General features: G+C 36.6%; 1 protein-coding gene across 1 annotated transcript in view; it reads left to right on the top strand.

The window, feature by feature from the left end:
- Positions 1 to 24,407, top strand: part of Tpp2 (tripeptidyl peptidase 2) — a 69,520-nt gene extending 45,113 nt beyond the window's left edge. The window contains 7 exon segments of the mRNA XM_052749339.1: positions 1,332 to 1,370; positions 6,780 to 6,931; positions 13,593 to 13,689; positions 14,511 to 14,641; positions 20,328 to 20,535; positions 22,703 to 22,822; positions 23,499 to 24,407. Coding sequence (XP_052605299.1) covers positions 1,332 to 1,370; positions 6,780 to 6,931; positions 13,593 to 13,689; positions 14,511 to 14,641; positions 20,328 to 20,535; positions 22,703 to 22,822; positions 23,499 to 23,588 — 837 coding nt within the window. The 3' untranslated portion in view covers positions 23,589 to 24,407.
- The last annotated feature ends 3,329 nt before the right edge of the window (positions 24,408 to 27,736 follow it).

Consider the following 27,736-nt stretch of genomic DNA (forward strand, 5'->3'; position numbering starts at 1 on the left):
GATCTTTCACCCTTTATCACAGGTCATTTCATTGTAATACCAGTCAGGGTTGTCATTCTCACATCTTTGCATTTCTCATAAGAATTAGTTCACACAAAACTATGCAAGTATGCTTAACCTAATACTGAGATCTGTAAATGCTGTTGTCAGAATGAGCTCATCTCATTTATCTTGAAATTTATTTTTATTGCTTGTCATTGTTCAATGAAGGTCATATATTCACAGCCATTGAAGCATAATTTGAGGATTTTGTGCTTAGAAAAAGTTGTTTACCTTAACATTTCTCAGGATGCATTTCAGTGTGTACTCCTTACACATACATACCTCAGTGTCATTTGAAGTAAATCAGCACTTGATACTGGACTTTGTTCTTGAACTGATTCAAGAAATCCTCATAACCCAGGCATGGTGGTGCATGCCTGTAATCCTGGCACTCAGGAGGCAGAGACAGGCGGATCTCTGAGTTCAAGGCTAGCCTGGTCTACAAAGTGAGTTTCAGGAAAACCAGGGCTACACAGAAAAACCCTGTCTTGACAAAAGGGAAAAGAAATAAGAAAATAAATCCTCAGATCCTTTTGTACGTTTACCTACATAGCTCCTTCTGTGGGACTGCAACTGATTTTTTTGACCAAGATGATAGATAGCTCATCTCAGAAGTTCACTTCTCATGGAAAGTGTTACAGAAAAGAATTATTGACAGAACTTTCTTACAATTCAGAAAATAGTACTTCCTGACTGTACCGTTAGAGACAACTATAGTTACAAAGGTCGTTTATAAGAAGACAGCAGTAATCTAAAGTTATTGAGTTAGTATAATTGCCATTGAAATTTTCATTTAAACTTTCCTCAGCAGTTTTACACTTCTTACAATTTGGTAGTTGGAAAGGAAGTGTGATTTTACTTCACTTTGCCTTTCATTGTAACCCTGAGTGTTGTGGGTTTTTGTTTTGTTTGTTTTTAAAGAATGCCATAGGCTTATGTAATGGTTATGACCTCCTCTATACAATCAGATTCTGCAGACTGTCAGCTTAACTTAAATGTTTTTTTTTAAATGTTTTAATGCTTATGGAATTTGATCACTAAATATTTTAAATAAAAAGCTGAAAAGGTTTGCCTTAAAATGGCATATTTGAGCAAATTTTTATTTTTAAAAATTGGTATGGCAGTGTTGCTTTCTTTAAAGCGTGCCATTTTCGTCACAGATCTGACCCTCTGAGTACTGTGACACATACAAATGGAATGTTAAATTGGAAGAAAGTTAGGCAGAGGTGGTATCTCCATCCTGTGTAGATTATGCATGTTTTCTTACAGAATGTCGTTCTAACTCCCAGGGGCAGTCTGCAACAAAACGACAAGGAAAATTTAAAAAGGTACTGATTGTCAGTTCTTAAAAACGATGTCTTAAAGCCGTATTTACATAGTAGTTAAACTTTTTTTCTCTCACTATTATAAATCTTTATTTTTAAAGAATCTCTCCCTTAGTTTCCTTTCTTTACATTCTGCAGTATAGTTCTGTAAGTTAATACCTACGAGCAGTATTGGCATAATGCCTTTCTATAAAAGGTTTTTCAAACCATAAACCCTATTTTTCCAATGGTATGGACAATTTTTGTTACTTCTCATTTCTTGGTATAGATAAGATGTCAAATTGAAAAGTTTGAAGTTTTGCATATCCAAAACCATAAAAAGATGAATGTGATAATATAGCAATAGAGAGCAAAGTAATTAATTATTTTTAAAATCTAGTGCTGGCAAGATGGTAAAGGTACCTGCTGACAAATCTGACAGCCTGAGTCTAATTTCTAGGACTCCCATGGTGGAAAGAGTTGTCATCTGACCTCTGTATGTGTATCGTGGCCCTTGCCTGTACACACACACACACACACACACACACACGTAATAAATATTTTTAAATGTAAAAAAACTATTAAAATCTAAAAGCCATTTTTAAAAAGATGGTTTTGTTGATAAACTAGTCCCTGCTCTTACATCTATCCTAGTTATAGAAGGACAGATACAAAAAGGAGTGATGGAAATGACTTTTAAGTCAAGTCCGTAATAAAAATACAGGCAGATTTGATGCTCTGAATGGTTCTGCTTGGGTTCCTTTAGCATATGAGAGTCTATGTTGACTGCTGGAGCCACATTTAACTTAAAAAAGGTCTCTATTCCAAGTACAGAGAAAGGGACACATTTGAGGAAGAGCCACTGATATATTTAGCATTTCAGTGATCTCTTCAAGTAAGAATTAGTACAGTGAGAGAATCAGTTGTGTTTCAAAGTACTAAAATGTCTTCCAGAATGTCCTTGCAGTGTGTTGATAGGATAAGCCCTAATGCACCATGAAGAATTTTCTAGTTAAGGAACTGAAGACCAGTATTTCTCAAATGGATGTTTTGACCCATTTGGGCAACATCTAAACATGTTTAATAAATCATAACTCAGCATTTAAAAAATCTTATGTATTGATGTGTGCTTCTTTGAGTTGCCATGAAGCTTGAAAAGTTTTCCCAGGAACTCACTAAAATAGGAAGCATATATCAACAAGGGTTTAAGCATTGCTTTTCTTCCACTTGTATTTTTTAGTTGGTCTGCAAAGTTTTGTTGGGCTAAGGTTGTGCAAGGTATGATAAATGATACTAAAGAATGAGATTATTATTGCTGGAGGCTGAAAAAAGCTTGAGTAACAAATTTGGGAACTAGAGTTACTTCTGTCCCTTCCTATCAGTACAAGTACATGGCACATTACAACTCTTGTATAAAAGACAAATATAATGTTACAAAGAGAAATACTTACACATATAATGTAAAATAATTACTTTAATAAATCACAAGTGGCATCAATGATACTCATCTTTAAAATAGTTGAACTTGTATAAAGCTTTTAATTTAATAGCTAAATTAGTACATTAAGCACTAGAGAAATTGGGTCTTTTGGACCATATCTAAATGATGCTGTGTTATGCTGCTTACTGAGCAGTTATTGGTTTTATGGGTAACATTAAGTTTCTGAAAAATATTCTTCAGTTTGAACACTATTAAAAAACTTTGAGGATAGCTTAGAAAGTTTTTTTTTTTTTTTTTCGGGCCGGGCGGTGGTGGCGCACGCCTTTAATCCCAGCACTCGGGAGGCAGAGGCAGGCGGATCTCTGTGAGTTCGAGGCCAGCCTGGGCTACCAAGTGAGTTCCAGGAAAAGGCGCAAAGCTACACAGAGAAACCCTGTCTCGAAAAACCAAAAAAAAAAAACCCAAAAACAAAAAAAAAGAAAGTTTTTTTTTTCAACTTTAATACTAAGTTTCTCCTAATGAGAACTCTTTATAACTTTTCTACTATGGATATTCTTCTTCACTATCTTTTATAAAACATAATCACAATTATTTGTGATTTAAGGTACAAAATCATTACTACTAAATTAACCCTATGAGATGAGTCACTTAAGTGAGTTGAAGCCAGGCAGTGGTGGCGCACACCTTTAATCCCAGCACTTGGGAGGCAGAGCCAGGCGGATCTCTGTGAGTTCGAGGACAGCCTGGTCTACAGAGCGAGATACAGGACAGCCACCAAAACTACACAGAGAAACCCTGTCTCGAAAAACCAAAAAAAAAAAAAAAAAGTGAGTTGAAAAAAAATGCTTATTAAAAAAGAGTGATCATAGTGACTCAAATTAAAATAACTCCATTTTCCTTTTGATTAGGGTTTTAAAGTACTACCTTTATAATCTTAATAAGAGAAAATTCTTGTCATGAAGTATTTTCTAGGGTTTTACTAACATTTTAATTGTACTGGTTATTGACTTTTTTTCCCTAAGATCATAAACTTTTTTACTCTTACACTTTTAGTGATAGTTTAAGTTTGCTGTAACAGGATTTCTTATTTTTATAAGTGTTGTTTATTGTACATTAGCATATACTCATATTAAATTCTATTTTCTGTCTTCTGTACTAAAATAGTAATAGCAAATGCCTTATCTTTGAAATTCAGAGGAGAAATTGCCTTCTGAAACAGGTTTATCTACCTAGAAGTGTTTCCCTCTTTCTAGCCTGGGAAGCTAAAAAGGGTACACGTTACTGTTAGACTGAATCGGACTGTCAGACAAGTGTTGATCTACAGTCTGTGTAGCACACAGAAGAACTTGGTTATATGAAGAACTTCTTTCCAAAGGCAATATAACCATATTTACATAAGTAAATGTTGGAGATTCCTTTTATCCTTACTTCTTAGACAGTTGTACTAAACACTTGATACTGAAGCTGTTTGCTTGAAAATTTGATGCTAGCATTTTGGTTCAGGTTTTTCAAATAATTTTTTGCTTTATCTGGGGCAATGCCCACCCAGGAAAGTGACCTGCAAGCAATGGAGAAGAAAGCTGAGCATGGTGTAGCATGCCTATAATTCCAGCATTGTCAGTGGGTTAAGAGGAAGGACTCTGAGACAAAATCATGAATTCAGAGTCAGCCTGGCTCCCATTGCAAGACTGGTCTCAAAAATAAAAGGAGGGGTGATGTTGAGGGGAAAAGGATGTATAGGTAGGTGGCAGGGTCCTAAAGGAGCAAGCCCAATAGTAGATCTTGTGTGAGCCCTTGTACCTGGGCTCTGGCTCCCTTAACTCAGAAAGCATAATAGAGGTCTGCAAATAGATTTCTGTGGCTTCCTCAATTCTGTTTTTCTGTGCTTTAAATGAGTCATGAAGAGATAGTGGTTAATATTTTGTGTTGATGTGATAGTAGAGCTACAACAGTAATTGCTCATACACTGTTGAATCACTATATACCCCAGAATTTTGAGTGTCAGAATGTTGTTAAAATGGATGTGTTTATACAGTATGCGTACCTGAAAGTCCTATTTGGGATAGAAGGATTTTGAAATACTTTTCATTTATGTTATTTCTGAAATAATGTGAGAGGGCATTATATGTCCTTTTGGTAAGATAAATTTGTTTCAATGTTAGAAACTTAAGATGAGTATAGATATTAACTTAGAAGATCAATATAATCCTGAAAATAGAATTTGAAAAGTAGACTTAATGACTTGATTAAGGACAATCAGTTCTTTGCCGAAAACTAAGTTTAGCCATTTGGTTACATTTCCCAAGCAGTTTGTTTTTATAGGAAAGACTATATACCATAGATAAACTAATTAAGCTATATTTCTCTGCTGTCTTCAAAGCAGAACTTTCTCAAAGAACTGTAGGCTTATTTCCCTTTTCTCTGTCTCTTCTTTGATCTTTGTTCCAGTACACTACTGTTGCCAAGGTTATTAACAGCCAAGTTTTCTGGTCAATCTCTTCTCTATCTAGATTAGCAGTTCATCACTTCATTCTTTTTTTTTTTAATTCATGTATTTATTCTGTGTAGGGAGTGATGTGTGTGTGTGTGTGTGTGTGTGTGTGTGTGTGTGTGTGTGTATGTGTGTATGTGTGTGTACATCTAGCTACAGTCAGTTCTCTCCTTCCACAGGGTGTGTGTCTGTGTGTGTGTATAGATATCTAGCAGCAGTCAGTTCTCTCCTTCCGCAGTATGGGTCCAGGAATCAGATTCGGGTCATCTTGCCATCCCTGCTCTTTCACTCTTCATGGTCTTCCTCAAGGTTTTCAAAACCCAATTTCCTTTTGTTTTGTCCCAGTCTTAGAGCATCTTTGGGCAAAGCAGGAATACCAGATCTACTCTCTTCCAGTCTCTTATCCCTGTTGATCATGTCCTGGCTTTAAGCACCATTGGCAAACGTTATTGGTTCTGCCTTCAAAGAATATCTCAAATCTATTCATTTTCTCTTGTTTCCACAGCCTATTATTTAGTTCCACAGAATGTAGGGATTCTTAGACTTGTTTTCTTACCTCTGGTTTTCCCTTTCATGGTCTATTCCCAAGACTTATATCATCAAGAGTTACAAAAATGAAAATATAAGCTCAAATTTTAATATATACAAGATCAAGTCATTTAAAAGCAAAAAGCCTTTAACCACTGCCTTGCATAAGATATTTGATAAACTTTTTTATATATTTAAAATGCGATTTACATTTTTTACCATGTTCTACCAAGCTCTACTCGCTATATATGTAGTCCACTTTATCAATTTACATAACTGCTTTCATATACTGGTTCAGATTTTTATATTTGTTCAACTCCACTCCAAATGCTAATTCATGGGGTGGAAGGTACTTCTTCCTCTCTTCAGTTAGGTTATTCAGATTCATTCATGTTTGTCATTTAGATTCACTGATCTTTGTTTCCATGGTTTCCCTGTCTTACGCAACAGTCATGCTATCCTTATATTATTTCATTTTTGTGTGTGTCATATGTCACTATCAGAAATTATTTAGTTCTGTATTTATTGTCTGACTAACTCTAGGTAGAGCGTGTGTTTATAAGTGCAGGAATGATATTTGTCTACTCTGCCCTCTTGCTAGAAAAAAAAAAACAATTTCTCTTTTGAGTTTTAACTTTTTTTACTCCTCTATTCAGATTTAATTATGAAAGGACAGGATACACTGTCTTTATTGTGTCAAGTGCAACTAAGAATACTAAAGACACTCAAAGAGAAAAGTTCCTACCTCTTTTAAAGGGATGGATAAAAGCTTCAGTACTTTTAAAAGTGGAGGGGCGAAAGACTTCGGTAATTGTGGATTGGTATTTTTGCTGTTTTTTGACCCTTCAGATCTGGAATACGGTGTACTAGAACTCAGGCACAACCCATATTGCAATATTCTCAGCTATTGACAATGATTTTAAAGTGTGTGAAATGAAGTGTATGAACCTAAGGCTTTCTTCCACCTTCGTAGGATGTGATCCCTGTTCATTACTATCTCATACCTCCACCAACAAAGATGAAGAATGGCAGCAAAGATAAAGAAAAGGATTCAGAAAAAGAGAAAGATTTGAAAGAAGAGTTTACTGAAGCATTAAGAGATCTTAAAATTCAGTGGATGACAAAGTAGGTTGTTTTTATGGATTCCAGCCCTCTTAGTCTCTCTCAACTAATGCTTTTGTATGTATATTAGCCTTACTCTAAACTGTTGACTGGATTATAGAATTGCAGGTTTTTAAACTTTTCTTAGATTTATACTTTATGAGTTTTATAAATTTTTTATAACTTGCTGCTGAAGAGAAGTTTATTGGAGGGCATTAAAAAAAGAAAAAAAATAATAACTTTTTTCTTCTCTCCAAAAATCACCATTGCCTTTGTTATCTTTTCTGTCTGTTTGAGCATGTAGCAGTGTGAGTGGTTATGTATCCTACTTTTCCAGTTAATTTTGGTGTTGGGTACTTCCTGTGTCATTTAATAGTTTAAAAGTTCCATTTTTAGTGACTATGTAATTTATTGTCCTATGAGTGCATGAATATAATATATTTAATAATTTATTTAGAATATATGTTTATAGCTTGTCTATAATTTTATGATGACTTTATATATATATATATAGTTTTAACTTTGTTTTCTTATCTGTTTGGTTTTAATTTTTTGAGATAGTGTTTCATTTATCCCAGGCTGGTCTTGATTCTCTAGTTGGACAAGAATGACCTTGAATTTCTGATCATCCTGCCTCCACTGCTCAAAGGCTGGAATAACAGTCTTATACCAGCACACCTGGCCTAATGAAGATATTTTTAAAACTTCTGTCAGATAGTATAGTCTAATTGTTAGTTTAGATGTCTTTAAAAGTTATCTTGATATGTTTCTCAAATTGCTTTCTGCTGTGAATGTAAGATTCATATCCAGACATGATGGAAAAGCCACTGTTGTTGGCAGTTGGGCTGTTTAGATACCAGCTATTGTTTCAGTTTAACATGTACTTTGCCCATTCTTCATTAGAATGTTAAGCTTTTGTTACCAGTTTAAACTTTTTAACATAAGTTCTTACTTATCACTGTTTTCCCCAGTTTATTCTTGGGCTTTTAGATTACCATTTAAAACTTAAAATATTTTACCACTTAAAACTTTATTCTGTGTGGTTATATCAGGTTTTTTTGTTTTTTGTTTTTTTTTTCTAATTGTTGCTTTATTTGACTGCTGGTTTTCTGGAGTCCTCATTAGCAGACTCTCTGTATAAATCCTTGTAGATTTTTTTTGTTCCCTGAGGGGGAACAAAAGCTTTTATAATATGAACAGAATTCCCAAGGATTAGACCATTATGATGTCAGTCCATATTCATATATGCTGTCCTGTTTAAACTGAGTGTATCTTTCCAGGTGTCAGTCAACCATATCTGCCTTTGGCTGACTTAGGATGTTATAACTAGCAGACAGTACAATTTCTTCAGAGTTGCAAAGATTGGCTTCTCTCATGAGAGCCTGAGAAGCCCCTTCCTTAGTCTGCCATCCAGGGAAACTGGTGAAAAAATTTGTTAAAAAAAAAAAAAAAAAAAAAAAGAACTTTCAAAACCTCTGGAAGTGGTTCTGAAAGCAAACTGCAAACCAGAGAAGCTTCTAATCAACAATATTTGTAAAATATGGTGGGTAAGAATGATAGTTCAATAAAGTACTTATCTCACAAGCATGAGAAACCCAAATTCAGTCCTCAGAACCCATATTTTAAAAATAAACAGGACAGGCATGGTGGCACATGCTTATAATCCTAGCACTGAGGAGGTAAATACATGTATTCGTGGGGCTTGCCAGCCAGTTGACCTAGCCTAATCAGCAAGTTTCAAATTCAGTGAGAGACCTTGTCTCAAATGGTATAGGGTACCTGAGAAATAACTCTAAAATTGAACTATGTCTCTTCACACACATGTACACTCACACATTTTTGTAAGAAAAGTAAAAGTATTACAGACTGCTGCCTTTTCCCTCCCAACTCTTGATTTAGACTGGTACCACCAGGACACAGTCTTCCTTGTACCTTACCTTTCAGTAAGAGAAAAATCACTGTACCATTCCTTATTCTGCACATATTCTTTTTTTTTTCATTTTTCTTTATTAAGAAATTTTTTACTCCACATACCACCCACAGATTCCCCCCTCCCCCCTCCTCCCTCATCCCACCCCCCAGCCCTCTCTCCCAAGCCACCCCACATCCCCCAAATCAAGGTCTCCCATGGGGAGTCAGCAGAGCCCAGCACACTGAACCTAGGCAGGTCCAAGCCCCTTCCCACTGCACCAAGGCTATGCAAGGTGTCACACCACAGGCACTAGATTCCCAGAAGCCTGCCCATGCACCAGGGACAGATCCTGATCCCCCTGCCTGGGTGCCCCCCAAATAGTTCAAGCCAAACAACTGTCTTCAATATCCAGAGGGCCTAGTCCAGTCCCAGTCCACAGTTCATGGGCTTCCACTAGTGTGGCCGGTCATCTCTGAACGTCCTCCCATCATGATCTCGACATCCCTTGACTGCAGAATCGAGCTCAGCCTGGTGCCCGGCCGTGGATCTCTGCATCTGCCCCCATCAGTCACTGGACAGAGTCTACACATATTCTTATTGGTTGTTGCAGGCTTCGTTCCACCTTAAAGACCCCATGTGCTCTCCCTCCATCAAAAGTACTTAGCTCATGGACTGGAGAGAGAGCACAGGAGTTAAGAGCATGTGCTGCTCTTCCAAAGGACTCAAATTTGGATCCCAACATCCATATTGGACAGCTCACAACTACCTGGAACTCCAACTGTAGGGTTTTTCTTTTTCTTTTTTTTTTTTTTTTTTTTTTTTTTTTTTGGTTTTTCGAGACAGGGTTTCTCTGTGTAGCTTTGCGCCTTTCCTGGAACTCACTTGGTAGTCCAGGCTGGCCTTGAACTCACAGAGATCCGCCTGGCTCTGCCTCCCGAGTGCTGGGATTAAAGGCGTGCGCCACCACCGCCCGGCGGGTTTTTCTTTTTAACACCCTCTCCTGGTCTCTATGGGCACCCGAGTACAAATGACAAGCATTCACACAAACACACACTTACCCATAAATAAAAATCTAAAAATTAAAAAGTTCTCATCCCTACAGGTGGGGTGTCACTTACAGAAAAGTATGCTGTTTTCCTGCCACCTGTTCCAGAACCCAGGCTTAGAAATTATGTTGGTGAGACAGAGAAAAGTTTTAAAAAATGACGGCATCGAATGTCTTTAAAGAACTCACTTCATTTGAGCCAAAGTATCTGTAAATTTAAACTCAAGACCTCTAGATTGAAAGTGGGGTTAAAAAAAATTGCAACAGATCCTCAGAGAAATACGGGATCTCGGAGTCTTTTAAAGTACAAATAGTGGTGTACTGGGAGAAAGAAACAAAGCTGAGAAAATGGTTGAAGAAATAATGGCTAAAACTCCTCCATATTTATTGAAAAACATTAATTTATACATCCAGGTTGCTTAGTGAACTCTAAAAACAGTAAATGCAGCCAGGCGGTGGTGGTGCACATCTTTCATCTCAGCACTCAGGAGGCAGAGCAAGTGGATCTCTGAGTTCGAGGCCAGCCTGGGCTACAGAGTGAGTTCCAGGAAAGACTCCAAAGCTACACAGAGAAACCCTGTCTCGAAAAAACAAAAACAAAAACAAATAAATAATAAAAACAGTAAGTGCAAAGAAATATTATAACAGAGCTGTCACTGGTCCACCACATAGGATTTCAATCAACCACAGACTGTATCCATAACAATGATTCCATGAGATTTTTAGGTCTGAAATCTGATAATGTTCAGAGTCTCCATAATGTTGAAGTGTTTATGGTGGTGCTGTTATAAAGTTGCAGTATTACCACTGTAAAAGTAGAATAAATAAGTTATGTACACCACATATAACTTAGCAAGTGACCATGTTACCGGTTTATGTATGTACTATTATGTATATATACTATACTACGCTTCCCATTTTAGAGAGTTCTTGAACTTAAACAAGTTTTCTGTAACACAGTCAGAAGCATTACACATCCTTTTTTTTTTTTTGAGACAGGTTTCTCTGTGTAGTTTTGGTGCCTGTCTTGGATCTTGCTCTGTAGACCAGGCTGGCCTCGAACTCACAGAGATCTGCCTGGCTCTGCCTTCCAAGTGCTGGGGCCACCACCACCCAACCATCTCCTCTTTATAATGTCTCAGGAGTGCCTCAGAGGACACATTGATTAGCCAATTCTTTCTAGATTCATGTATGTCTACACAATGATAAAACCCCTTGACAACAGATTTTTCTGAAATTGTTTCCATCATTAATCCATACATCAGTTTTCATGGTAAAAATGGTGACAGTCAAAGAGAATATCCTGAAAGTAGTAAGGTAACACAATGGCAAGTTGTTATATTATCCAGTAATTTAACTTCTGTACATACTGAAGAAAAAAATATATATGCATATAGAAACTTGCACATAGGAGTTTTCAGAAGTATTATTGTCGAAGTTTAGAAATAACCCAAGTGCAGGCTGGGCGAGACAAGAGTAACCTTGTCTTGAAAAACCAAAAGAAAGGAAGTAACCCAAGTGAAGTAACCCAAGTGCTTATTAGCTGATGAATGAAAGTTATATCCATCCATACAAGAACACTATTCAGACATTAAAAAAAAAAGAAGAAAGAAAGAAAGAAAAGAAATGGTACTTGTTACAACTTAAAAACATTGTGCTAAACAAAAGTAGCTAGTCACAAAAGAGCCCTCTTAAATGATTGTCATTGTAATGTCCAGTCTAGAGAGCGCTATAGTGACAGAAGTTGATTAGTGATTGCTTAGGGCTAGAATATGGAGTTTTTGAGAAGGTTTTGATAACTAGATGGTTTAGGAGTTTCTTTTTGTTTTGGAAATGTTTTTTAAGTTAACTGGTCTGTGTGTGTGTGTGTGTGTGTGTGTGTGTGTGTGTGTGTTTGTGTGTGATGTTTTCTAAATCCATTTGAAATGTACAGCAAAGATAGATTAGTTATATGGTATGTACATAAGTGAAGAGGGCAGAGGACATGGGTGCTAGAAACTGTACTCGGGTCCTCTGCAAAAGTGGTATACACTTTAACCACTGATCTGTCTCTCTAGCCTCTTAGTTTTGTTTTTAAAATGTGAATTTGCAATCTAGTGAAATATATAAGATTTAATGTAGCTGATGCAAATGGTATTAGAGAACTAATCGTAACATTCACAAAGCCAAGATGAGCATGACTGTTCAGAAACAAAAGGAGAAAATAATTGAAAAGGATGTTGATTCAGAAAATGTTTTAGAAGAAACCCAAAGAATTAGTAGAGTTCTCTTGTTCTCTTTATGGAAACGTGAAATAATTCTTGGGGAGGGGGTGGGGAACAACTCTATAATTAAACTGTAATTGACTTTTTAAAAGAAATTTATTACATGTATTCATTTTTTTGTGCTTTTTTCTTTTTATTTAGATTTTATTCATTTTATGTATGTGTGTGTGTGTATGTATGTATGTATGCCTTTATTCCAGGAGAGGGCATCAGATTCCACTATAGATGGTTGAGAGCCACCATGTGGTTGCTAGAAATTGAACTCAGGACCTCTGGAAGAGCACCCAGTGCTCTTAATCGCTGAGCTATCTCTCCAGCCCTGTAATTGACTTTTAAAAAAGGTGTAAATACTGGTTTTCCTTTTGAATAATTGCTGGGGGAGAAAAAGAAAACAGACTCTAATTTGTTCTTTGTACTAAATTGGAGGGCTTAAGTTTTGTTATAGAGAATTAAATGTACTTAATGAGATATTTCTCTGTAAAAAATTCTTATCAGTCTTATTTTCATATTCTGTGAAATTCTGAATATTTTAAGTGAATTTCCTGATGTGACCTGTCTGTAGTGCTAATTACTTATTTACCACTTGGGTGTTAATTTGGGTTGTTTTTATCTTGATAAATATATTCAGGAAGAATTGGCATAGTTTTATGCAGCTTCTCCATTTAGGAACATTAGTTTATCTCTTCATTTAAGCTCAGAGGTTAAGAGTACTGGCTGTTTTTCCAGAGGTCCTGAGTTCAATTCCCAACAACCACATGGTGGCTCACAACTATCTGTAATGAGATCTTCTGGCCTATAGGCATATGTGCAGGCAGAACATTGTATACATAATAAATAAATCTTTAAAGAAAAAAAAAGAAGAAGTATTTTAAAATAAGACCTTAGAATTTTCAGAAAAGTTTAGAATTTTCTAGATGGGTCTAAAGCTTTTTTTATGAAGTGTGTGTTTTTTTTCCCCTTTTTTTTTTTTTAAGAGAAATCTTGTTCTTGTTTTTAGTAAATCTAGGTATAGCTAGTATGTAAGCAAGCCATTGAGGTCTTATTTTAAAGACTTTATATTTAGTTATGTGTATATTTAAGTGTGGATATGGATTTGTGCATGAGTGTAGTACTGCCCATGAAATGTGTATCTGTGAGCTGATATTGTAGGCAGTTGTGAGCTGCCTGACATGGGTGTTAGAAACTGAACTCAGGTCCTCTGCAAGAGCAGTGTGAGTTCTTAACAACTCCAAGGATATATATATATAACAAGCCATATCCTCCAACCCATGTTGATGTCTACTTTAATCTGGACATTTTATAGAATTCTTAACTAAAGTAATTTTCAGATAGGTATATTATCTGTAACTAGTCTTTATTAATAATTATAAAATATTTTAATGACTAGGACTGTGAAGCAATGTTTAAGTTTCTTTTTAACAGAAGTTTGCTTTTAATTAAAAATCACTAATTTGTCTCTCTTAGGCTTGATTCTAGTGACATTTACAATGAATTGAAAGAAACATATCCTGCTTACCTTCCTCTGTATGTTGCACGACTTCACCAATTGGATGCTGAAAAGGTTGGATATATTCATTTTTTTAATAATTTGTGTAATTTTTTGTGTAAGAGTAGCTAAAGTTTGTATTTTTGAGTAAAGGTGCATCTCTCTGTGTCTTTTCTTCCTGACTACTGAAAATGAGTCTCCTGCAATTGGATATGTATGTCCTTAATATAGAGCTGGCCACTACTGAGTTCAGTAGTAGTAATGATGTGTAGTATGTATATGCTGAAACCATGAAACTGGTGCTTGATTGGTTAGTGAGTAGGAGCATGCCAGCTATGATCAGTTAAAAGTCACAAAGGTTTGGAGTAAACTAGAATAGAGTATTTAAAGGAGGCTTCTCAAAAACAGTTTGACAGAAGAGAAAACAACTGCTAAGTAGACCATCCATGATAGTCATAGTTAGAGTCTTGATTATAATCTTTATTTACTCTTATCTTTCTTATTTTGGTGACTGTTTAGAAAGAATTTGCTTGAGAATGAAGGCTTGGGGATTTTGTTTTATTTCTGTTTTTTTCATGTGGCATAGGATAAAGTAGAGATTGCTATCTCTAAAATCAATGGTATGATAGAAAGGAAATTTCCTTGTTTAAAAAACCCACATTTTGGTAAACTTTATATGTTTGTTTTAAGTTTTGAACTACAGACTGTAAGTCAGATATTGTCACATCTGAACCCATTTTCCAGGGATATTGGAATTGTAAAAGTCAGATTAGAAGATAGCACAGAGCTCTAGCACTAGAAGGAAGTGACATATGCCCTGACAGTCCATGGCTGGGACAGTAGAAATGAAAAGGCTTTAATGCACTGATTGATACACCCCTTTATTTCCTACCCAGGAACGGATGAAAAGACTTAATGAAATCGTTGATGCTGCCAATGCTGTTATTTCTCACATCGATCAAACTGCTCTAGCAGTTTACATTGCAATGAAGACTGACCCCAGGCCTGATGCAGCTACTATAAAAAAGTACCTAACCAGTAAATAATCTTTCTTGCATCTCATTTCTTAGTTACTTGTTTAAAAATTAGGGACTAGTGTTGAGGATTTTGTTGTTGTTGTTGTAACATACATAACATTGAAGATTGACAGTTTTTTTCATACTCCCTCAGAAATTTTGTAATAATTTTCTTCAGGCTTTTAAAACACAGCCCGTCAAAAATAGTTTGCCTTCATCACTGTCCAGGCGGAATATCTGCATAGTTTTGATCAAACAGTGTTATATGAACTAGGTAGATAAAGAAGATATCACCTCATGAAATTCTAAGTTATTTATTGACCAATAATATAGAAAACATAGAGTCTAGTTCATAATGTCTTGTGAAATAAATAAAATGAGGTTAAAGTTTTTGACAAAGTTAGTTTTATGGAAGACGTTTGTCATTAATATTGGAAAGAAGTGCAGAGGAGCATTTATAGTTTGGCTTTTATAAAGCTTGGTGCTCTGTGTGCATGGAGGAGCTTCAATGGCTGTTGTGATTCAGTCCCTTCACTCTTCTGTGAACTCCTACCATTACCCTGTACTAATTCTCCCCAAAATCACTCTTTTCTTATATTGTATGGTTTTATTTCAACACAATAGACTCATTGACTTATAAGATTATAAATATCCTAATTGTTTTATAGTTGTAGCTAATAAACCAGGACTATTTTGACTACCTAAAAGAACTACAGTTTTCTTTAAAATTTTCATCAGTCACTATGTATTTCTACATAAAATATTGGATGCAAAACTGCTAGAGTTTTTGGCATTACATTTTAGTTATAGTTTTATTATAGAGTTTTAAGACTTGTCATCAAAGCAGTTTTCAAGTACAATAAAATTTATTAAAAGAAGTTGGTAGTTCCCTTTCATATTTTCCAGTAGTATGATTTTTAAAACATTGGCATTTGGCTGCTGTTTTGTAATTTTAATAATATTAGAAAGTGTATTGGTATTTATTAAATGATGATTGTATACAGGGAATTTTGAGCACTTTAAATGCATGGTCTCATTTATCTTTAGTCTTCCAGACACTGTAAAATAGAATCATTTCTGCCCAGCTCTTAGAAGAGAGGAAAGTGAAGCTTATAGAGGATGAATGGCTTGCCTATAGTGCTGTGCTAGGAAGTGGGAAAATCAGGATTCCCAAGGTCTGCCTCCAAAGCTTGTGCTTTTTCCTTTGTTTTGGTTTTGGTTTTTTTTAGACAGGGCTTTTTTATGTAGCCCAGGCTGTCCTAGAATGGAACTTGCTTTGTAGACCAGGCTGGCCTCGAACTGACAGGCCTGCCTCTGTCTCCTGAGTGCTAGGATTAAAGGTGTGTGCCACCACAGCCCTTTCTTGGGAATATGAACAGAACTAATTTTTATCTCAAAGGGAAACATATAAGCTACCTAGGTGTGTTGCTTGCCTCTGTGCCTCTTGAGTATCAGGAGACTTCCTTCTCTGGGGCTGACCTTCCTGAAAAAACTACTTTATCTGTCTCTGTCCTTCATAACCATACTCAGTGAAAAGACATAGCCTTTTGCATATTGCTGGCTTGTTGTCAGGCTAGTTTGGATTGCAGTTCTACTTCCTTAAAGCCAGTGTTTATCTTGACATAGGAGGAGACTGACAGTGACTATGTTAAGCTGTCTTCCTTGGCTTTATATGACTTTCCCTTTTCTTTGTGCCTTCTAAATGTGTTACATCATATAGTTTGTGAAAAATAATAGAATCTCTGGGCTGGAGGGATGGTGCAACTGTTTCGTGCTCTTGCTGCTCTTGGAGAAGACCCAGGTTCAGTTCCCAGTACCCATATGGCAGCTCATAGCCACCTGTAACTATTCTAGGGCTATCCAACACCCTCTTTTGGACTTTTGGGGTACTGTGTGTGTGCGCGCACGCGCGCGCACACACACACACACACACACACACACACACACACACACACACGATGCATTTAACATACATGCAGACAAAACATATATATCTTTTAAAATAATAATAGAATCTTCTCAAATTCAAGTATATATGAAAAAATATAGGATTCATTTTGAGATTTCAGTAAGTATTAAGGTCCATTTACCTTCCCTGTGCTTTCTAAATTTTACCATCTATAGAAGAAATAATCCCAAGTTAAAGGGAGTCAGGCATGTATTGGCCTCTTATTTTCTTTAGTTGAGAATTTCTATGCTTTGAAAAGCACCTGAAATTGACTTTTAATGGCTACCAACAATAATAACTACCCTGTTTTTATATATTTATAATATATAAGAAGACTATATTTTTAGAGACATTGAAATAATTAGGTTAAGTCTATAAAAGAACAACACATACACATACACACACACACATACACACACACACACACAGAGCGTACCTCCTTGGATGTCTCTTTTCCATGCAAAGTTGCTTTTGTTTAAATCATTTTTGTAAAAAAATGGCAAGATTACTTGGCAGATGTATTGGCACATGCCTTTATTCCTAGCATGCAGGAGGCAGAGGCATACTGCCCTCTGTAAGTTAAGGCTAGCCAGGTCTACTTAGTGAGACCATCTTGAAAGAGAGAGAGAGAGAAAGATGGAGACAGGATTGCTATTTTATGATCTTGAAAATGACACTGGTGTTTTCTAGGTAATCTGATAAGAATTATAGTTTCTTGCTTAGGCATTAAAATATAGGATTCAAAAAAAATATAGGGTTCAAATAATTTCTAAAATGTAGCTATGATAACCACAATGGAACAACCAGTTTTAATTCAGAAGATATGAACAAGTATATGTAAGTTATTGTTAAGAAGCACTTTAAGAAATTAATAAGACTTTCCAATTAAAGGAACTTAATCTAATGCTGAAAATTAAATTGGAAGATAGAGCTGGGTCTTTAGTCCCAGCACTCAGGAGGCAAAGCCAGTTGGATCTCTTTGAGTTCAAGGCAAGCCTGGTCTATATAGTGAGACCCTGTCTCAGAAAAACAAAATAATAACAACAAAAACAAAAATTGGCAGATAGGATAAAATATAGTAAATATTTTTAATATTTTAAAAGCCTATAAGGAGAAAGCTTTGACTCTATTCTGAATGGACAAAGCTTTATAGTTTAACAAGGTGTTCAACCTGAATAGATCCAGTACTAAGGTAGCAGAGAGGAACAGAATATTTCCATATACTTGAGATTTAGATTATTGCATCAGAGGATGTCAAAACTTTAAGAAAATAATCCTGCTGGTAACTTAATCCATTCCTGGCAAGCATAGAGCACCTGTGTCAATACCAGCTTCCTTCTGAATTCCCCAAACCTTCCTGAATAGTTGGAACTAGTCAGTTGGGTTTGGCGTGGGTGATGATAACTGCCCTCATGATTGAGTCTGTTCCAAAGCACTTGTCTCCTTCAAAAGCTGGGGTTAATGCTTGTTCCTGACTCCTAGAGCTGCCCTAATGTAGAAAAGAATGGTACCAGGCATCTGAAAAGTGATGAGAGAACATTGCAGTAAGTGAGCAGGAAAGTAGATGCCTCAAGAGGGGACTCAAAAGTCTGCTATTCTTAATCTGGAGTAGCTAAAGCAGAATCCAGGCACTTCCACATAGAGAAAGAAGGTTAGTTCTTCAAAACGTCGATGCTCTTGATGACTGGTAGAATTCAGGTCAACTTAGAGCCCAGACAGGACGGTAGTGACACTCTCTCTGGAGTCAGATTACAAAGATTAGAATTAAATTGAACGCCGGGCGGTGGTGGCGCACGCCTTTAATCCCAGCACTTGGGAGGCAGAGCCAGGCGGATCTCTGTGAGTTCGAGGCCAGCCTGGACTACCAAGTGAGTTCCAGGAAAGGCGCAAAGCTACACAGAGAAACCCTGTCTCAAAAAAACCGAGAAAAAAAAAAAAAAAAAAGAATTAAATTGAGAAGGACCACAAAGCCTGGAATGTGGAGTTTATGCTGAAAAACTCCTTAAAATATTTAAAACTGAGACCTGGAAGAATCATATTTGTGTTTTAGCATAATCTACTGAGGGAGGCAGATATGTAGGATACCAAATTAATGAGTCTTGCCAAGCATTATATGATTAAATGAACAGATAAATGAGGTGTCCTATGGCCCATCAAATTCTGTATGCATTTATCTGTCAAGGTTCAGGCCAAGTACTGAACTACCCTGGTGAATAAGGCTGTTGCCACAGGATTATAAAATAAGCAAGTGACCTGAACTTGAGGGGTGGGAGGAGCATATAGCACTTCTACCACTTCATGGTTCAGGCTGACAATTGAAAATGGTAAAGGGATTAGATGGGAAATGTGGAGAATGAGCACTCTGGTCCATGTCAAGCACTCCCTTTCCATTCTTGAGCTCTGTGGAATGCAGGTGGGTATTAAACCAGTCTGCTGATACCATAGGACAACTAGACATAGGTTTGTGAACCCCCTGACTTATGATTGTAAGCAGTCAGTTCAGAAATAAAAAAGGAAACTATATTGTTCTTGGTAATAAACTAAGGGGTCTTATGGGTATATTTTCATTTTCAGTGCATTTGATGTTGAAGGTGTCTTTTTAGATGACCTCACACAATCAAATAGTCTTGGAAGCCTCTGAGAATATCCTAGTCTGGAACAGTATGTTAGCACCTGTAAAACTTCTTTAGAAAAAAAACCAAGATGCCTTTCCAGAACAAGACAATTTATTCCAGAGACTGAGCATAGATTGCAGAGCCAGACTGCTAAGCTTAGAATCCTATGCCTACTACTCCTAATTGGAGGCCATGATCAAGTCCTGAATTGCTTTGAGCTTCAGTTTCCTCCTATGCAAAATAGGAGTGTCTTTTTTGTTGTTTTGGTTTTGGTTTTGGTTTTTGGAGACAGGGTTTCTCTGTGTCGTTTTGGTGCCTGTCCCGGATCTCACTCTATAGACCAGGCTGGCCTTGAACTCACAGAGATCCACCTGTCTCTGACTCCTGAGTGCTGGTATTAAAGGCATGTGCCACTGTTGCCCAGCCCATAGGAGTGTCTTATACATAGAACTGGTTTTGAGTTTGCTTATTTTGTGTTGTGTATGGGTGTACACATGTCATGATGTACCCTTGGAGGTCAGAGGAGCACTTAAAGGAATCAGTTCTCTCTCCACCATGTTGGTTCCCATAATGGATTTGGGTCATCAGATTTGGTGGCAACCACTGTTATTCACTGAGCATCTTACTGGCCCCATAGAATTGTTTTGACTATGAAGGGATTCATAGGCTGAAATGCTAGCAGTTATTAGTGTATTCAGAGTAAACATATTTGTTTGCTTGATTTATACATAATATCATATTCATGACTACAAAAACTTTGTCTTTCTGTACATTACATATAGATGAATATATAATTGCTATATTTCCTAATGTAAAGGCTTAAACGATACTCTTCTTATTAAAAGTTGTGTAGCTGACAGAACTGAATGGTCTTTCAATTCTGTTGCTATGGCATTCTGCTTCAGCCAAGTATAGTTGCCCTAACTGATATCATCTGTGTGTACTACAGTATCTTATGATGCTTACTAATAAGAATCTCATTTGATATGTAACACAAATGTATGCACATGGATATACAAAATTTATGCATGCTCAGTCTTAGAGAAGAAGAATGCATGTACTTCAAATAAGACCATCCCCTTGGAAAACCTTTAGCTGACATGAAAAAAAAAATTTCTTTTATTTCCTCTCCAGTGATATGGACAAGCAGAAATCCACACTGGTAGATGCCCTCTGCAGGAAAGGATGTGCTCTGGCCGACCACCTTCTTCACATACAGCCTCATGATGGGGCAGCAGCTGGAGATGCAGAAGGGAAGGAAGAGGAAGGAGAAAGTACCTTGGACTCTCTGTCAGAAACCTTTTGGGAAACTACAAAGTGGACAGATCTTTTTGACACTAAGGTAACTTACCCTTCTGGTGTTGGTCTTGGTACAGCTCTTGGTGGTGGTCTCTCAGGCCTGCTTGTGCTCTGCCTGCCAAAGAGGAAGAAAATAAGGCTCCACTCTGAAGAAGATGCATTTAGCCCAAGTACCTTGCATTTGTCCTGCCTGTTTTAAAGTGTTTAACAATAATTTTGAAAACATTTTGGGGACATATATAATAGCCTTTTAAGACAGTTATATATGAAGCCCAAACGTTATCTTCTAGAAATCTTCCTTCTTCCTCCCTGCATCTTTTTATGCTAATTTTCAAAGTAAAATATGCTCCTTAGTTTAGGTATCACTATTCATTTTCCTCAAAACACTAACTTCTACATCTCTCAGTTTTTAGAGACTAGTTTTAAACAAATGTTTGGAAAAGCAAAGTTGATTTTTTTTTGTTTGCTTGTTTTTTATTGTTGTTGTTTTTTAGATTTGGGTTCTAAAAAATACATGTCAAATCCCTTTTGTTTCTATTCTTATAGTAGAGATTATATAACTATATATGTTTTGTTGTTGTTTTGGATTTTTCGTTTGTTTGTTTGTGGGTTGTTTTGATTTGTTTTGTTTTTTTTCATGACAGGGTTTCTCTGTGTAGTTTTGGAGCCTATCCTGGAACTCGATCTGTAGACCAGGCTGGCCTCAAACTCACATAGATCCACTGAGTGCTGGGATTAAAGGCGTGTGCCACCACCACCACCACCACCACCACCACCACCACCACCACCCAGTTAACTATATATGTTTTTATTAATCTTCCTTGAGAAAGAAAAGAAGGAAAAGTAAATGAATACTCCTCACCAGAAATGGCCATTGTTATAGTTGTCAATCACTGGTTCTCAGAATTAGCCATGGTAATTTTTAATTTAAAAAAAAAAAACAAAAAAACAAAAAACCAAAGCAGCTGAAACTAGGAAAAGTTCTTCCTGTGTGGTTCCAATTTCCCCATAGAACAGAAGGCCTCAGTAGTCTTCCAGAAACTAAAGCAGGCAGAATTTTGTAGGGAATAAGCATTAGGACCTGAAATTGAGTTTGACTCCTACCTCTGCCATTTTGTCAGTGACCTTAGGCAAGTTACTGAACATTGGTGCCTATTTCTTACCTGTTAAGTAAGATCAATGGCTACCTACCCTTGGATGTTCTGAATAAGTATTAAGTTCATGGAAAGTCTTCAGTGGTATTGCTGTTAACTGTTATTGAAGGTCTGCTGTGTGATAAACACTATTTCATGCTGAAAACATGAAGATAACTAGAATCTAGTCTCTGTCTTTGAGAAATATAACAGGGTGATAGACACTTGCTGTCACCACAGTGAAATTGTTAGGTATAACTCTGTCTTCACAGTGACACTGCTGACCAGGGGCAATACATGAGAATACTGACCTGTTTACCCTGTTAATGGAATATTTTTTAATACTTGGCTTAGCCCTAAAGAACTAATTAGTGTAACGGAATTTCTTTTTTTGAAAATGGTTACCACACTCCACAGTTCAGGCAAAATGTAGAAAGAAACAGCTTGATATATCAGTATACAGAAGGAGCATGTTTATGTAAAACTTATCCTTTACAATTTTAGTGATTTATAGTGACCGCTTGTATTTCTACTCTTTGTTTTTTGTAATTATGTTAATTGTGGTTTACTTTGCACAAAGAAATGATTTAAAGTGGATTTTAGTAGCTTATGACTTCTCATCAGTTACTTCCTATACTTTTTTATGTAATTACTTGTAAAAGACACTTTTTTTTTTTTTATTTCCCTGATACAACCTATTCAGCTTAAAAGCTATAGATTCCAGGTGCTGGGAAGACAGCTCAGTCAATAAATTGCCTGCCACACCAGTATGAGGAATTGAGTTCAATTTCCTGCACCAATGTAAAAAACACCATGACATGCACTCTTAATTCCAGAGCTGGGGTGACAGAAGTAGAATGATCTATGGGTCCAGCATTCTAGCCAAATCAACCTTAATAAGATATAGAGAAGTTGAAAAGATACCCTGTGTTGACCTCTGACCTCTACATGCACATGTATACCTACACATACAAAAAGCTATACTTCTGTGAAAGCTTTAATTATTTCATTATTAAAGCTATATGCCTTAGAATATACATGTTCTATAGGTAATCTTTACTTTGTTTTATATCATAGGTTTTGACATTTGCATACAAGCATGCATTAGTAAATAAGATGTATGGGAGAGGCCTTAAGTTTGCAACTAAACTTGTAGAAGAAAAACCAACAAAAGAAAACTGGAAAAATTGTATTCAAGTAAGTGGTGTCTGAATTATACTGTACATCATTTCCATACTGCATAGTGACAAGAACACTGGGGAAAAACACCTGTGCTCATTATAAAACATTACCTGTTTTATTGTAGCCAGTTGTTACCATTACTAAAGCAATATGAACTGTCTAATAAATGCATGAGAGATCACATGTAGCCATCCAAATTTCTAAAACATTCTCACTGCTATTCAGAGACCCATATTAGCCTTGAATGTTTTCAGCAAGGCCAAAAGTGAATTAATTACTTTCTTTAGTTAGAAGACAATGTTTTCCTTTTTGAAGGAAGCATTTGTTCTCAATGTGTGTTGACTTGGTTCTAAGATGGTCAAAGAGAAACTATATAAAGAGAAATTATTTTAATGTCATCTTCTTTTATGTCTGCCTTCATCAGTCAGTCCAAATGGTAAGACATTTTAAGTTCTTTGGATCTTGACTAGGTTAGGAGAACTCTTTATGGAGTTCTTGTCATTGTTTCTATGTTCTTGTGCTCCGAAAAGGATTGGTTGTTAGGAAGGACAGCAGTGGGTGGATGGATTAATGGAAAATAGACTGATAAAAGGAAGGTTCTATCTGTGTGTTACTACTATAATATTACTACATATTCTGAATTTTGGGCTTGGAACTCCATCTCCTTTACTAATGCTCTGTTTTATTATAGCTGATGAAATTACTTGGATGGACCCATTGTGCATCTTTTACTGAAAACTGGCTCCCCATCATGTATCCTCCTGATTATTGTGTATTCTAAAATAAGAACCAAGACTTTAAATTTCCAAAAAGAAAATTTTATAGTGAACAAATGTGTGGCATTTTTAGTCTTAACTAATGCATGTTTTCATCCACTATCCAATACTGATAATTAAAACTATGTGTATTTATCAGAGAACTCACTGGCGTGTGGCTTAATACATGTAAATCTAGACCTCTGACATCATGCTGTTTTCCTACTGCCTCCCACACTGGCGAGGGCAGGGCATATCCTATCTGCCAGCCCCAGCACTATGAGTTGGGTGCAGCTGCTCACATGCATGAGAGGTTTTCATCTGTGAATTTTAATTGTAAAACTGTCAAATCCTGTTTTTTATTTTATAAATCAAAAGGGTTAAAACATGCTCAACTTTTTCTTTTTCCAATTATATAAAGGCCTTAAAAAAGCTACATTAGGGGTAGCTAAATTATATATTTAACTAAAAATTAAGAGAACTTCATTTTCAGACTTTTTTTTTTTCTAAAAAGCAATTCAATTAACGGGAGGCGGGGTAGCATTAACACATGACAACTGAGGGAGGACAGCTGTTACAGAGATCTTCAACAAGGAGTCATAACAGACAAGTTGTTTTTACAGCGTCCTTCAAGTATGTCCATCAGAATGCGTTAACATTTCATGTGTCAGTGCCAGACAGCTGAATCTATCAGGTATTGTAAAGATATACACAGTATGTTCATAACATTGAAATCATGTAAAACACATGAATAAATGTGCAAAACCACAGGCACAGTACACCATATGCACTCTGATACCTTAATTTTTTATAAATAATAAAAGTAAATATTGAAGCTCCTTAAAGTTGGTCTTAATTTTTTATAAATTAAACTTGGCGTTAGAACAAACAGTTTATTAAATCTATTGGCCAAAAAATGAGGTATAATGTATTTTATAATGTTTCTTATGGGTTTGCAGTTATTTGACTACATTTCCAGTGCTTATTTTGTGTTTAAGTCCTGTGTATGTTTAACTATTTTACTTTTATTTTTTTGTCTAGTATCTCTGGTTCCATAAAATAAATAGATAGAAAGAGATAATATTAAAAAGTCTATAGTTAATCTAATAGCGAAGCATGTATGTGTGTACACATATGTACGTGTGTATGCACGCACACACATGTGTGTGTGTGTGTGTGAGTTTTTCATCCCTTGGTTTACTGCTATAAAAGAATCTACTAGTTAATCCTGTCTGTCATTTGTAATTGTTTTTCTTTTATCTGATAAAAACGTTAGAGAGCCTTATGAAAAAAGTACAAATAATATGTTTTAAAATATTTTGCATGCAGTTTCTGCAGGGTCTAGAGTCTAATATCCATGCATGGATAGCCATGTTCATGACTTCTCACATCATTACATGTAGTTTCACCTGTACACATACAGGCACTTGCATCCAGTCTTAGCTCAGTAACAGAATTGAAAGGCTCAGAAAGATGAGGGCAGCTCCCAAAGGTTCTGCAGAGTGACCTTTTATTAATTTCAGAATCTGTTTTATCAGCAGGTCTTGCCCCTACCTCTGAAGTTCCTCAGACAGGGGTCAGTAAACTCTGGCCATTGAGCCTGTTCTTGTAAATATTTTTATGGTACAGTTCTGTAGCTGGGTCAGTCAAGGTGCTACCATGTCACCCACTATTTTTGTCTGGATTATACTGTGCTTCTTGAGAACAGATGAACTCAAGTAATCTCTAGACTAGAACATGTCCTCAAACCAAGAAAAAGAAAAGAAAATGTAAAAGAAGATGCAAGGATGAGGTTGTGACTGAAAGTAACTACGTTACACTCTTCTCACTGAAACAACTGAAGAACAAGGGACAGGCAATGTCCTAAAGAAACATTAGAGCTGCAGAGTGTACTTGGGATTACTTCCTGATCCTCTTTCCAATTATAAGCAGTTTGTCATCCTGGGATTTCCTATTCCTTCTTAATACTTTTACCTGAATCCAAGAATTACATGTTCTTTACCTTTGAAGAGGCCAGCCCTGCCCTTAGACAAACAAACTCAAACCTCCCTTGTGGTGCCCATTACCCTAATGATTTGGCCAGAAGCTGGATAACATGCCCTTACTGTCTAATCTTCCTACAGGCACTCAAAAGCCCTTCAGTTGATGGCTGTGTCCCGTGCAATATGCTACTTACATTCAGAGATTGCTTATTTGAATTAACTACAGTTTTTGTGTCATGTTTTCTTCTCTGTTCTTTCAATAAGCCAGGATTTGTGTCTTCTTCCTCTACATGTAGGATGTAAAGTAAGAAGCCTACATGTAAGGAGGTGAGTGAGAGAGCATCCCCCAAACCTCTCGAATGGAATTTCTTTTTGAAGAATAAGAAAGTAGTAAATAAACTAGACTTGAGTCTGAACATATAAACCAAAGAAAGGAAGACAGCACTCTCCCTGACAGAATTTCCAACTGCTCTCCTGACCCGCTAGATCCATCAGTTGGGGCATGATGGGAGCTTTGCTCTTACAAAATACTAGCTGCTTGCTGGCATACAAAGGTGCTGGTTTAATTTCATCTAGAACCCCCACTTGTGTGAGAAGAGCTTGAGCAGCTGTATGGTTTTTTCACTCTTTGGCCATACAGTAATTAATCATGAAATGCCAGTCCTGCAGTTAGTGTAGTATATGTACATTTCAGCCACATACACCAGGGGTAGTGAAGAATAGAGTGCCAGCTCTTAACAAACATGTGCACAGGATATAGAGGAGCTGTAATAATTCCATTTGGTTTCATGTGTGGGCTTACCTAGCACATGCTGGCAATGATTCCTTAAGCTAGCTGCCTCAAAACTCATCTTCCAGCATCAATTTGTGTTAGCTTATAACTGTAACTTGGCTAATCTGGTCTAGGCTTGCCCTAACTGATTCCAAATCAGAGGCATCAGAATGTATGATTTACAAGAAGACGAGCAGTATGGGAGCAGAAGATGGAAATAGACCAAAAAAAATAAACGAAACCTTTGAGGGTCTCTGTGGAGATACTAGAAATGCCATGTAATGAGACAATGACATTTATACACTGCATATATATTGCTTAGTTACTTGATTTTTAAAAATTCTATTTTAAAGCTGGGCAGTGGTGGTACACGCATTTAATTCCAGCACTTGGAAGGTAGAGTCAGGCAGAGCTCTGTGAGTTCGTGACCAGCCTGATCTACAGAGTGAGTTTCAAGACAGCCAAGACTACATGGGGAAACCCTGTCTTGAAAGATGAAAACAAACAAAAAAATGTATTTCAGATGCATTGATACAGTTAGAGCTCATACTTTGAGACAAACTGAACTTGCAGAAGAAACGATTTTCCGGTAATTTGCTTCAAATTTGCAGCAGCGGAAAAGTGAGTGGAGGTTTAAAGGAAAAGAAAAAAGATTTTCAATGAGTTGAAATCCTGTAGGGATGGGGATCTAGGAGGCTGTTCTGTTTCTGGTGTCCTGGTTGAGCTATAATGGCCCTGTAATGAATTGTACTAGACACCAGGCAGCAGTTTGTCTACTTACTCTTAACCGTAGTCAATCCAGACTTTCTAAAAATATTTGTCCATTTACACAATAGCATGGAATTGGAGTCCTACCCTGGAAATAAAAATAAGATACATTTGTAAGTCCAAGAAGATATTTAGAAGACAGAATCTCATTGCTATAATTTTATTTTTCTAAATTATATACTTCAAAGGTAGAACATATGAGAAGAAATTGGGCTGCATTTGAATTTTTTTTTGTATTTGTGTGGCATGTGCATCACATACACAGAGGTCAAAGGGCAACTTGTAGGAGTTAATTCTCATCCACCTGTGGTTTCTGGAGATTGAACTCAGGTCATCAGGCTTAGAGGCAAGCTTGTTTACACCCTGAGCCATGTCACCAGCCCCCTTTCACAACCTGTTTTTAAAACAAATCATTTGCCCATTTATCATCAATTTCCATTTCTACCCTGTCCCTAACAAGCCATGGCCTGCTTATCACTACCCTTTTGAGTTTTCCACCAGTTCTCAGAGTAGAATGACAAAATTCAAAATCTCTTCATTCTTCCTTAGTGCAATATTCTTGAGTTTAATGCACACTGTAGGCTGGCTCTGTGGTGCACGTCATGGCTGATTAATACACTTTGGACACTATTACATGATATACTTCATTCTG

The sequence above is a fragment of the Peromyscus californicus genome, unplaced genomic scaffold, assembly GCF_007827085.1.
Source record: "Peromyscus californicus insignis strain IS unplaced genomic scaffold, ASM782708v3 Scaffold_21__1_contigs__length_65335640, whole genome shotgun sequence".
NCBI lineage: Eukaryota > Metazoa > Chordata > Mammalia > Rodentia > Cricetidae > Peromyscus > Peromyscus californicus.